The sequence below is a fragment of the Pelophylax lessonae genome (genome assembly GCF_965119305.1).
Source record: "Pelophylax lessonae genome assembly, chromosome: 3".
Lineage (NCBI taxonomy): Eukaryota > Metazoa > Chordata > Amphibia > Anura > Ranidae > Pelophylax > Pelophylax lessonae.
This window is the reverse complement of record NC_138770.1, coordinates 364,079,527-364,092,894: the sequence shown is the minus strand read 5'-3', so window position 1 is coordinate 364,092,894 and position 13,368 is coordinate 364,079,527. Positions and strand designations below refer to the sequence as shown.

The 13,368-nt window shown below is 40.7% G+C and overlaps 1 protein-coding gene across 1 annotated transcript in view; it reads left to right on the top strand.

Moving 5' to 3' along the window:
• The window catches only part of SNX14 (sorting nexin 14), a 131,206-nt gene that overhangs the window by 53,784 nt on the left and 64,054 nt on the right, over positions 1-13,368 (top strand). Inside the window, exons 16-18 of the mRNA XM_082251197.1 lie at positions 2,087-2,113; positions 5,430-5,562; positions 11,732-11,933. Coding sequence (XP_082107323.1) covers positions 2,087-2,113; positions 5,430-5,562; positions 11,732-11,933 — 362 coding nt within the window. The remainder of the gene's footprint in view (positions 1-2,086; positions 2,114-5,429; positions 5,563-11,731; positions 11,934-13,368) is intronic.

Below are 13,368 nucleotides of genomic sequence, written 5' to 3'. Positions count from 1 at the left end.
AATTGCATTGCCATGTTCTGTGTACTGGGGGAGACCAGATGTAGTGAATGCAGGATACGGGGTGTAGTAACACTTTAACCTGAAAGAATGTTAAATCTTTTTACGGTGGGTTGCACATGACGTGCTTTAGATGAAGAGTGGAAGTCAAGCCAGAAAATGTCGATAAACATTTTAGTGATGTATCTGCTCAGTGCAGCTTGTGCTATAGACTCATTGTCCCTTTAATGCATGCCAGGAGATTCCCTGGTTTCTGCAATATGCTAATTACAGCAATTTGCATTCAACCCAGGGATGAGAATAGCCTCTTCTGGGTGCTGAGACATTTGTGAGGGCCATGTAAATCTTACTAACCAGACTTTATAATTAAAAATAACTATTAATTTACTAGAATATGTTGTAATACTAATGTTTTTACTGTAATGATTTAAGTATAGCTACTTGCTGAGGGCCATGTAAATCATACCAACCAGACTTTATAATTAAAAATAATTAAATTACTAGGATATGTTGTGATACTAATGTTTTACTGTAATGCTTAAAGTATAGCTAAAGTTCTCTTTTTTTTTTTTGTTTTAGTTTTGGATAGAGTGGAGAAGAATTGGAATACTTGTCAGATTCTATTGCTGTCTGTGCCCCTGTTAGGGAGATTCACCCTCTCTATTTGTCCTGTTTACTATTATCACTGAGAGTAAAATTAAAAGAAAATACCAAATTATGGGTTGAAACCAGAACAGGAAAAGGGCAGAAATCTTCCAGTGGGGATATTAGTTCTGTTGACCCTGGTGACATCCCGGGATTTCCTCTCACTTCTTGTTTTGGCTATGGGAAAGGACGTTAAGGTAATTCTCCCCAATGGGGACACAGATGGCAAAGAAAAAAACCTGATGGGTTATAACCCTCCCTTACTGGATTCAAAATAAAAAGGTTTTGCCTTTAGTTCTACTTTAAAGTAAACCCTTTGAAATTATTTAAACAATAAGCATGTCATACTTACCCTGCTCCGTGTAATGGTTTTGCATGGAGCAGCCCCGATTCTGCTCTTCTGAGGTCCTTGCCGGCACTGTTGGCTCCACCCGCCAAGTGTACCTATAGTAGCCCCACTGCTTCCTATGGGGCACTCGTGTGGGCTCGCTCCTGAGCCAGGCTGTTTGCATCTATTCAGACATGGCCTCACCCACCACTCTGCTCACAAGTTTTGACTGGCAGCAGCAAGAACCAAGCCTGTGAGAGCCAGGAGAGGGGAGAAGAGATGCTGCAGATGTGCACAGCACTGGATTGATATCACACTCAGGTGAGTATTTAGGGGGGGGCTGGGTGAAGTTGCATGTAAAAGGCAAAAAGAGAATGCATTAAGGCAGAAAACCTTTTACCTTTACAACCACTTTAAGTTAGGCAGACCTTGGCAAAATATTTTATGACAATAAAAGGTAAATTATTTAATACTGATTTAATAGGGGCTCATTACAATTTTCATTTTTCAAAGAAAGGTGCAGCTGCTTTAAAGCAGCTCTGTTACTAAGGTAAATAGAGTTAAAAAAAAGGAAGAGGTTTTACACTCCCGACTTGTTCCTCTGATTTTTGCCTCTTCACGTCCGACACACTTCCCCCGGATAGGCCCTACGTCACTATAGTAGACAAGGGTCAGTGGATGGAACCACAGCATGAGGTGATAGACACAGGTGTCAGACATTCTAAAGTGTGTTTGATGTGCAGATTAGGGATTGATTTACTAAAACTGCATGGTGCCAAATCTGGTGCATCTCTGCATAGAAAGCAATCCGTTCTTAGTTTTTTGTCAAAGCTTAACTGAAGAAGCCGGAGTTAGAAGGTGATTGGCTACCCTGCACCCTGCGCCAGATTCTGAGTGCTCAAGTTTTAGTAAATCTCCCCCATTGAGTCTGTAGCTCTTAAAAAAAGTCAAGATTGGAGGAACTGTGGTAGGAAAGCAACAATCACTTAAATTGTTAGAGTACAACAACTGTTACATTCTGTGATACCATAAAACATTCGTTCTTTTTGTCTGGTCAAGCAATATGCTTGTATTTTAACATTGACTGTAAATTGTATTTCCGTGTACCCATTGCAGAAATAGCCTAAGTTTGGATGATATACGGTGAGTTTTCTGACAGCATGTTGGAATTGCTTCACTGTGTAGTGTTGTGATTGCACTTTTGTACTTCTTATGTCTACACCTCATTGTCTTAGGGGAAGTGTATGTCCTCTTTTCACTCTTATCTGGTGTATGTAATCATAAATCACTCACATAATTAGAACAATTAGCTATACGCTGATACGTTTGACAGTAAAAAACTTTATGAAAAGTTGCAATGTAACAGATGATTAAGTAAGTTTTAGCTGCCTTATCAAGGTGTTTACCCAAAAATCAGGGCAGTATATGGCCTTGCAGCTGAACTGGATAGCCCTGCTATAGAGCAACATGGAAATCCTATAATTGCAAGATCTGCACTGAAGCAGGCTTCTATACCATGTAGTTGGTTGTGATCAGCAACAGCCATTCACAACTTATTGGCTCATTGTATGCTTTGAAAACTCTGTGTAATAATGTATATGCATACTATCAGGGGTGAAAATAGGATATGACATCTCTTAAACAAAACATATACTGCCTTTACATTTTAAATTTAAATAGTAACTTTATAGCAAGTTGGACATCTGTTTCCTGCATAGAATGAAAATGGAGCCAGAGGCTATAGTAAAGGCTTCTTTGACAGGTTTTTTAAATAAATATTATTGAAGTAACAGGTAAGACTCGTAAAGGCAGTATGCCTGGCTGTTATGTCATTACACTAAAGCATGGAAGCAAATGACTATGCTGGACTTGGAAATGTTGGCAGAAGATCCCTCTAACATGGCTGCCTGAATATTTATATAAACGTGAATGTAATTGAAATGTTGAGAAAGATTGTGTTAGCTCACTTGTATGAATAGATACCTGTTTATGTGCTGTAACACCCTCCATACTAACTGACAGCCTTTACAATTTCTACTGCTTTGCTTTTTAGATGGCAGTATTTTACACAGAGCACATCTGTAGAGACAGGGAAGAATTGATACATTTATTTTACTACTTTTTTTTTTTTTTTTTTTGCTAAAGACAGATGGCCACCCCTGAGCCTTTGCAAAAATCTCAATAGTCAGTGATATATTATTACAGCTGTACAACCTTACCTCTGACAGAATTAAAGTGTATCTAAACCCTAAATCAAAAAAGTAATATATTGCAGCTTAATGATCCTAGGTGTGGTGGCTGCATTAGTGTTTTCTTTTTCCAAGCTTCTTTTGCTTTATTTTCACTGGTAAGTATGCAAATAGCACAATTCCTGTCCCTGGGTAGCTATATCGTCAATCCTCCGTGCATCTATGAAGGGTGCCATGGTTGTCACCCATGGTGGTCAGCCTGCTCTCCTGATATGGACTACAATGTTAATCCATTATTATTTGGGTCAGGGTCGTTTGTAGATTACAGAAGCACATGGTTTGAAACGCGTCTGCTGACCCAGTGTCGTCCTGTATGTCGGGTGTTGGAACTATGTATCTGCAATAAATCTTCGTTTCCCAGAGTGCTGGAAGTACCGCTTCTTTCTTTTATCACATGTCACCCATGGTGGTCAGCCTGCTCTCCTGATATGGACTACAATGTTAATCCATTATCATTTGGGTCAGGGTCGTTTGTAGATTGCAGAAGCAAGATATTTCTGCAGCTCACAGGAAGTGACCAGGACGCTCCATTTCTGGCAAGATCAACTGATATTTTCTTTATTTGCTGGAAATGTTCTTCTCTTGAAAAAGAAAATAAGGCAGTCGGCACATCTAAGGTCTGCAGGATGCAATATATTTTATTTTTGTTCTTGGGTTTAGTTGTCTTTTAACATTCACCCCTATACTTGGCTTTACTAAGTTTTTTTTGACTCCTCAGCTTATAGCGAAAGTATACTTACCTTGAATCCAGGGATGCACCATCTCCGGAACTCACCAGCAGCTGCTGACCCGCTTGGGCAGCCAACTTCTGGGTCTTGATTGCCGGCCGCTGTCGTTGCCCGGGCCTAGATGACGTCAGATTCGGCATTGCTGAATTTGTACAGTGAGCTGTGCTTGTACAGGGGTGGACAGGCAGGTTAGTAGCTTTAATGCAGAAGAGACAAAGTATGTCGCTTTTGTATTAAAATTCCTGCCTGTATGCATATCTTCATTTTGGACCCTAAAGTTCCAATTTAAAGTGTTTCGAAGCTCAAAAACAAAGATGTAATATATTACATACCCTTTTAGACGTTGTAGTTGCTTTTAGGGGCCTTTTTTTTCCCCCCTTTATATTCATGTGATGATCTTATTATAACATACATCCTCTCCTAGGGTGACAATGTTCACTCATAACAAAGGTAAACTGGGCAGATATTGGTATTTCAGTTCAGCAGAGGCGTTAGGTTATCATTTCTCCTCTGGAAGTTGCAAGCTAACTTGATGACAAGCAGAATGTTTTGCACAACAATTCTAACAAACACTTTAGATCCACAAATGTAACGGACCATGTTAATAGTTGCTGCACTATCACCTGCCTTTTACAAACTGTCTCACAGTTTCTTAGCATTCATTACATTTGTTAGGAATGCTAAGAAACCCTTTATTAAAGCTCTCTGTTTTTTGACACTGTTATGTACTCTCAGAAACTGGGAAACTGTATAGGAGGATGGGCAGTTTATAAGGCATCATCTGTCAGATTTCAGGTGACATCTGACTGCTGACTCAAAAAAGTTCAAGGCTAGTGCTACAATGTCCTTAAGGTGGAACTTCACTCTCTCATCAACATGGACTATTTCTAATCCTTATGCTGCTATCATTAGTAAATAGATAGGAAAGTATATCATATTTACTTTTTTTGCATTTCTTCAGTTACTTCCTGGTTTTCTTGCCAAAGCAAATGATATCATACATCCCAGGAGTCGTGAGGAGGGGAGGATTCTCAGCTCAGCCAATGCCTGAGATGAATTCATCTGCCCTTACTCAAGTTGGCCACGGCCAGAAATGCCAGGGGGGCGTTTTTCGAAATGATTTCTCAGCAAAATAAAGCATTGAGACATGGATGAAATGGGGGAGTTTGCTTTAAATACTAAAAATGAATGAAATAGCGTTTTTGGTTTGTGGTGCCCAGATGCATTGCAGTTCTACTTTAGCTCCTTCTTATCCAGAACTAAAAAATAAAATAAAATAATAAACACTGACAATATACTGAACATATAGTAAGACAAACATTGTATTGAGAGGCCACTGGCATTATTTTTTTTTTTTGCATGTTTCTTGCTACATTCTAATATGCACCCTTTGAGCACAAAAATTACTTTTATTTTTAATCACCAGGACTTATTAGCTTGGGTCATGATGCTTTGATACATTTTTGATGTACTTTATCTCAGAACCACACGAAGAGGAGGAGAACCCTCGGGGATTGGAAAAATTGGCAGTAAAATAAAAGGAGTATTCAAGAGCACAGCCATGGAAGGGGCTATGCTGCCCAGTTATGTCTTGACAGAAGGAGATGATTATGCTGTAAGTAAATATTTTTTTCCCATCGTGATTTTTATTGCATCAGGTACATTATATTTCCTATTATAGGTATGCACAACTGCTATTTAGCATATTCTACAATCTATTTTAGTTCATTTACTGTATGTTGTAGTTATATAAAAAAATGTTAAAGCGGAACCCTGCCAAAAGTCCTTAAAACCCTAACAGATATATCCTAATATACAGTATATGTGCTAGAGTGCACTGAGGCATGGGAGTGAACACCATCAGAAGCAGCCTGAAGCACAGAGTGGAATTTATGAAGACTGGAGCAGATAGAAGATAGATATGGAACAGCTATACGTTGTAACCAATTAGCTTCTAGCTAGAAGCTTTCATTTTCATAACTTAATGTGGTTGTAAACCCTTATGTAAACCCACAGAAGTGACTAGCCTCAGGTGATATACAGCGATGAAACAAATCTTCCTTTACAAGTTGTACCTGTTTATGTGCATCCCTCTCTCCTCTACAACAGTTCAAAGTACACAGATCAAAGGCTATTTTTCAGCTCAAGAAGGCAGGAGGTGGGGCTCTCATGTCACACACTGCACAGCACAAAGATGTGTATAGTTTTACACCTTGGTGGTGGGAAAGTTCAACCCCCCTCTACACAATCTCATAGGGAAACATGCACAGCTGAGACTGTCAATTAGATCTGTTGGGATGGGACATCATCCCCTGGGATTCTATGGTGTTGGCATAACCTGTCAGAAGTGACTCCTGCAGAAAGCAGAGGGAAGAGGCAGCAGATAGGAATCACACAAGGTGCTTTGGTTTGAGACTAGTACAGAGTATATATAGAGGGTTTTCTTACAACCACTTTAAAGCGGAGTTCCAGCCTCACACACTCACCTGTCCAACGGTCCAGCGATGCGGCCGCCCGAAGCCTCGCTCTTCTCCCTCTCTGCTCTGCGGCGCCGGCATCACTGGTGTGGGCACCCGGCTGTGACAGTTTGCAGCTTCACAGCCGGGTACGCACTGCGCATGCATGAGTTGCGCTACGCGCCGTGATTGGCCGGCAATCTTCTGGGACCTCTGACATGTCCCAGAAGATTGCAGGGAGGGAGGGGGAGCGGAAGTGGGAGCGGGTACATGTCAAAACTAGGTACCCGCTCCCCCCCCAAAAAAATGACATGCCAAATGTGGCATGTCAGGGGGTTAGAACCACCTAAAGCGGAAGTTCCACTTTTGGGTGGAACTCCGCTTTAACTGAACAAGCTGTGGCTAAACCTGATTGGTTACAGTTCACAGCTGCTCAAGATTCTGTCTGCTCCAGTTTTTGAAAAATTCCCCTCGTAGTCTCTTGATTTCAGCCTCATTTACACATAAACTACTAGAACTTTGCAGCCCCCTTCAAGGTAAGCATGGAAAGAAATTGGGTTTCATAATGCTACATAATACAAATAGTACTGTATAACTGAAAACATTAGGATCTTTCTAGATGTACACTCTTATTTGGAAATACAGTGAATTTTCAGTTCTAATGCAGGGAATATCAACAACACCAAGACTGCTGTCTAACTCTTTACCAGTTGTTAATTACTAGAAAATGTTTGACCCTTAACAAAATAATTCCCTAATACTGGACTTAGGAGTTTACAAGTCTACTCACCAACACCTAATGGATTAACTGCCATTCTCATGGGCTGAACATATTATACCCTACCTAGGTATACTTATAACACCTACTAATTCCGCATTGGCTGGTGCCAATTATAAATCACACAAAGAGGAAATCTGTAAAGAACTTCACCGCTTATCCAGTTTTGAACTCTCTTGGGCAGGCAGAATAGCCACCTATTAAATGGTAATTTGGCCTAAAATTCTGTATGTGTTAAATACTTTTTGCACCGATTCCTCTTCCTCTTAAACCCAGACTTTTGTGTATCCTCTCGGTACAGCTTAAAAAGTTTCTGTCAACGCAAAAGAGCAAGATGTTCCTTCATGCATCTGATTAAGCATAGGAGAACTGGGGGTGTGGGTGGATATTAAGGATTATTATACTGCTTCCATGCTAGCTCAAATAAAACATTGATTCAACCCTCATTCAGAAGCTTTATGGGTTGAGAAAAATATTTAGGGGGAACCTCTGACTTAGCTTAACTACTTTTGGCAGATACATTATGTAGAAATCACTAGATTTAAGTTCCTTCCCTCTAGCCATTCAAGCCATGGCTTGGTGAACGCTACTTCTACAGCCCCCTCAAGCCACACAAAGACACCAAATATGTTTTCCTATTAAAACCTTGGAAAACCTTATCCCTTATGTGAAACTTGGTAAATGGGTAGATGAGCGTTTGCTGTGGGTAGATGCCCTTTTTAATGGTACCACACTAAAGGATATAGCGTTACTTAAACAAATTCAAGGACTCACTAATGCCGATGAATGTACATTTCTCCACAAAGGAAAGTTCTTATCTAAACACCCTCTTCCCACAGTTTTGGTTGACCCATCAGCCTTGTCATTCTTTTCCTTGCTCCATGCAAATACTAGGGGGATTTTGTTGTTTTATAATCTACTCCAACAGAAGCTGATCTTTGTAAAAACAAGTCCAATTCCTAAATGGGAATCAGATCTCAGACAGTCATTCACCTCCTCCCAATGGCTTTCCGCCTTTAAATTAATATACGCATTATCCCATTATGTCAATCATTGGGATTTGTTGCAAAAATGAATCATTCGATGGTTTTTCACCCCTTAACAATTCTCCATATTCTCTCAATGTAATCTTGCTCTTTGCTGGAAAGAATGTGGACAGACAGCTACTCTTTATCATATACTTTGGTCAAGCAAAAACTTTTCCAGTTTTTGGAGAGAGATATTATTTAAATTACTTTCTGGCATCACAAGTACTTTTCTTAAACACATCCCTGCCCATTTTGCCTGCCAATTTTGAACCTACAAATTGATGACTTACCTCTACCCTTCCATACAGTGACTACTCACATACTCATAGCTCCCAGGCCCCTAACAAATCGGAAGTCCTATCCTTAGTTCAATCTAATTACTATTATGAAAAAGCCCCTTTCATCAGAACAGGCAAAAGCCATCTATTTGACCGATTATGGAACCCGTAGACATATTGGTGCAACCATTGATCTTAATATCCCCACCTTTTATCGAATGATCTCTAGGCATAGTGGTGCTCTCCAGAATGTGCTCAATACTTATAGTATGATACTCTGTATAGTTTTAAGAGAATGAGACAAAAAGGTTTTGTATGGCTCTTCTTGACTTGATATTTGTTAATGTCTGATTACTTTTTCTAATCTTTTGTAACCCTGTATACACTCTTGTTACTTCTTATTATTGATGTATATAAAAAAAATAAACAAAAAAATAAAAGATTTTTGTAGATTAAAGCGAGGTTCCACCCAAAAGTGCACTCACCCCCTTACATGCCACATTTGGCATGTCATTTTTTTTTGGGGGGGAGGGTGTGAGCGGGTACCTCGTTTTGACAGATACCCAGCTTCCACTTCAGCACCATGGCACCCCTAGCGGAAGTTGTCCTCTCCCTGCCAGCAATCTTCTGGGACACGTCACAGGTCCCAGAAGATTGAGGAGGCGCAGTGTGCACCCGGCTGTGAAGCCGCAAGCTGTCACAGCCGGGTGCCCACACTTGTGATGCTGGTGCCAGGGAGAGGCAGGGGAGAGAACTGAAGAACTGAGGGTTCAGGCGGCCGCATTGCTGGATTGTGGGACAGGTGAATATGTGTTTATTAAAAGTCTGCAGCTACACATTTTGTAGCTGCTGACTTTTAAAAACACAAAAACTACTGGAACTCTTCTTTAGGCAGATCACATTCTCTGCTTTGGTTGTAGATCTGCTTTAAATGACAAGCTTTCAGGGTGTTTCCCTCAGTCCAATCAGTTCTGATACTTTTTTTTTTGATCATTCTCACCTCTGTAAACCTGGTCATATGTAGATTGAAACTACATATTTTGTTGGCTGGTCCAATCCATATATTGCATGTATGGTTCATGACCTTCATTAACTTCTCTTGAACTGTCTTGCTGGAAGGCTTTCATTCAAACAGCTGCAGCGCTAATCAAGTCTATTCTGACAGCAGCTGACTGCTGGCTGAACGAAAAAACGGACCCATGTACTTAACATTTGTGTATCATTTGTGTAAAACTTTGTGTATCAGTACTGCTTGGACTGAGAATAAGAGAACACCATGGAAGCCTTTGTTAGGGCAATTAAAAAAAAAAGTGTCACGGACGCATTCAGTTGTTTTTGTTGTAAGTGCACTAATATGGCTACAGCCACAAGTAGCTGTTGCACTTCGTTGCAACTGTAGCATCCCATGTACAGAATGCATCCTGAAAGCTCATTTCCTGCTTATCTGTGATTTTCCTATAATTCTTCTGAACATCAAATTATAGACATATCATGTAAAAGAGCTTCTGTTTTGGTGTGATACCAACAAAGACTTAAAGTAAAGCTATAGGCAAAACTTTTTTGTTTCATTTTCGATGGAGTAAGGGTGGGTTATAACCTCTGTCAGATTTTTTTTTCCGCTTTCTGTGTCCCATTGCGGAGATTTCCCTTCACTTCCTGTCCCATAGCCAAACAGGAAGTGGGAGGAAATCCCTGTAAATCAAGGGAATTCCTTGGGGGCCTCCAGGTCTAGTGTACCCATTGGAAGATTTCCCCTCTATTACTTTTCTAGAGACAACCCAAAATTTGGGTAATTTCTTTTATTTTCACATTTAAATGATGATGGTAAACAGGACAGATAGAGTGATAGGTGAATCTCCTTAAGAGGGGTACAGACAGCTATAAATAGTGACAGGTGTTGTAATCCCTCTCCACTCTATTCAAAACTAAAAAAATGTTTTTTGCCTTTAGTTATACTTTAAAAGGAAGCTTCATTTAAAAAAAAAGGAAGTTCTGCTTTTCCTTCTCTCCCCCCCCCCCCCTCTACCACTAATGGATGTCTATTTTTTTTTTCTTGGAGCAGGTACCTGCTTGACTGCACAGGCGGTCTTAGTAGAAGTTTGGCCGGCCCCCCCATAGTCCACAGTACAAAGTCAGGTGCATTTAAAAGTGGTAGTAAACTTAATAAATGCAAAATTCGCTTACAGGCAGGGCTTTTATAGAGACCCTAAGGCCCTTTTCACACAGGCGGACCATTCAGATCGGCCTGTCAGTTTTTCAGGCGGATCTGAACGGATGCCCCATGCATCTCTATGGGGCATCAAATGTCAGCGGAGACATGTCCGCTGACATCCGATCCGGTCCGTCAAATCTGGACGGATGGAAACCCTATTTTCCATCCATCCAGCAGATGGGATCGGATGAGAACGGACAGGCGGTCCGTTCTCATCCCATCTGATTCCCCCATAGAGAACAGCAGAGACCTGACAGCTCTGTCTCCACACACAGCAGGGAGACAGAGCTGCCATCATCCGCCTGCTCAGAGGGGATCGGCAAATCGATCCCCCGCTGAGAAAAACGGAGTTCGCCGATGGACTCCAAGTGTGAAAGGGGACTTAAGGTCTCTTCTGTCAAAAACCTCCCCCTACCTGTCAGCAGGTAATGTGATCTGAGCCTCACATGCTGTGGCGATGTGACTCCCGTGTTTATGCGCAGGAGTGAGGTCACCGCTGCCCGGCCATTCGATCGGCCGAAGATTCTGAACCTGGAAGGAAGACCGGGTAAAGATGAAAGCGCCCAGGAGCTGAAAGGCTCTATTTGTAGGTAAGTCTGTCATAGTGTGTTAGTATGCAGTGCATACTAGTAGATTATGACCTAAACCTGCACGAGGATACCTTTTTTAGGTAACTACCTCTTTAAATCATGGTCAGATTGCAGCTTTTCTTATTGCAGCACAGGGACCATTCTGTTTTTGATAATAAAGGTAGATTCATCAAGGATGTATAAAGTTTGTATGGGGGCATTTCTTTTTGTTAGCATTTCCTAGCTCTTAGCTGGAACTTTTCTTTAATGTTAGCAACATATTCTATAACCTCAGACTGGCTCAAAAGCTGTCCTTGGACATGTTTGAGCAATTCTTTCCTACAACGTGGGCAGTCTAGCAATAAAGAGCAATACACAGAGGTGATTTAGTGAAATCTCTCTGCTGCGGTTTGTTTCTTTTACAGTACTGTTCTCTGAAGGTACCTTTTATGTCCTCTTTCAGATTGAAGAAGGTATTGTGGTATTAGAAGATGATTCACCTGTGGAGGTTCTCTCTGCAACTACTCCCAACACACCTCGTAATCTTTCTGCATGGAAAATCAGCATCCCTTATGTGGACTTCTATGATGATTTTGAAAAGAGAGATCGAAAAGAGAGGATACCTGTTTTTTGTATAGATGTTGAAAGAAATGACAGAAAAGCAGGTACTTTGTTAACTTTAAGTACAACTAAATTCCCTTGTATAAGTCTCAAATAGAATTAAATGTGATGCACAAGCCTCATAAAAGAAACAAAAAACACTTCCTTTATCCTTTCTGAGTGAGCCAAATCCTCCATCATTTGTGTCTCAAGTGCTCCCCGCACAGACACTTACAATGGGAGGTTTCAGTAACAGAGGTAGTGCTGTCAATCCAGAAAGCAGTAGGCAGGATAAGGGGTGGCTAAGTGCTGACTGGCAATATTCAGGTTTGTGATCCAGCAGTGACAATGCTGAGAGCCACACCCTCTTCAATATTTTCTCATCTCACCTTGCTGGTAGACCATGCCTACCTGGAATGTCTCATAGAAATGACAACTCTGCGATGAATTAAGAAGCAGTCCAGCAGCGTTACATTGGTCCAATGTAACTGTGCAATACAAAACCCAAATCTGGAGCTTAGCTTTAAAACTTCGAGGTTCTAGTAAAATATGTAGATTTGTATTCACATAGCACAGCAGTGCTTAAAGAGTTACTAAACCTACAACCATAAAATCATGTATATGCAGTTAAGCATGCTTGTTATACTCACTGTGAAACCTACGCGGTTAACCCCTTTGTGTTGTGTAAAAAGGCTTTTAGATCCTGTCTTCTCTGTTCCTCCCCTTCTTCCACTGTTCCCAATCCATCTGCTAATAGTACAGAGCCTCGGAGTGACTCTGCACATGCTCAGTTTGGTGTGTGTTGCTGGAGAGTCTTTTTTTTCTTGGGAGGGTACATGTAATCGGCACAGGGCCATTCAGCACTGAGATTGAGATCATATTCTATAAAATATTGAAGAAAGGAGGTTAAAAAAATCTGTTCCTTTTTAGAAACGCAACAGTGCAAGAATGTATTGTTGAATAAGTACTAGGAATGTGTGCTTACACTAGAGAATATAAGGCAGGAAAAAATAATGTAGGGTGGAAAAGGTAGTGTAGGAAATACACTGTTGAAAGTGAACATTACAGTGCATTGCGAAAGTATTCGGCCCCCTTGAACTTTTGCCACATTTCAGGCTTCAAACATAAAGATATAAAACTGTAATTGTTTTTGAAGAATCAACAAGTGGGACACAATCATGAAGTGGAACGAAATTTATTGGATATTTCAAACTTTTTTAACAAATAAAAAACTGAAAAATTGGGCGTGCAAAATTATTCAGCCCCCTTAAGTTAATACTTTGTAGCGCCACCTTTTGCTGCGATTACAGCTGTAAGTCACTTGGGGTATGTCTCTATCAGTTTTGCACATCGAGAGACTGAAATTTTTTCCCATTCCTCCTTGCAAAACAACTCGAGCTCAGTGAGGTTGGATGGAGAGCATTTGTGAACAGCAGTTTTCAGTTCTTTCCTCAGATTCTCGATTGGATTTAGGTCTGGACTTTGACTTGGCCATTCTAA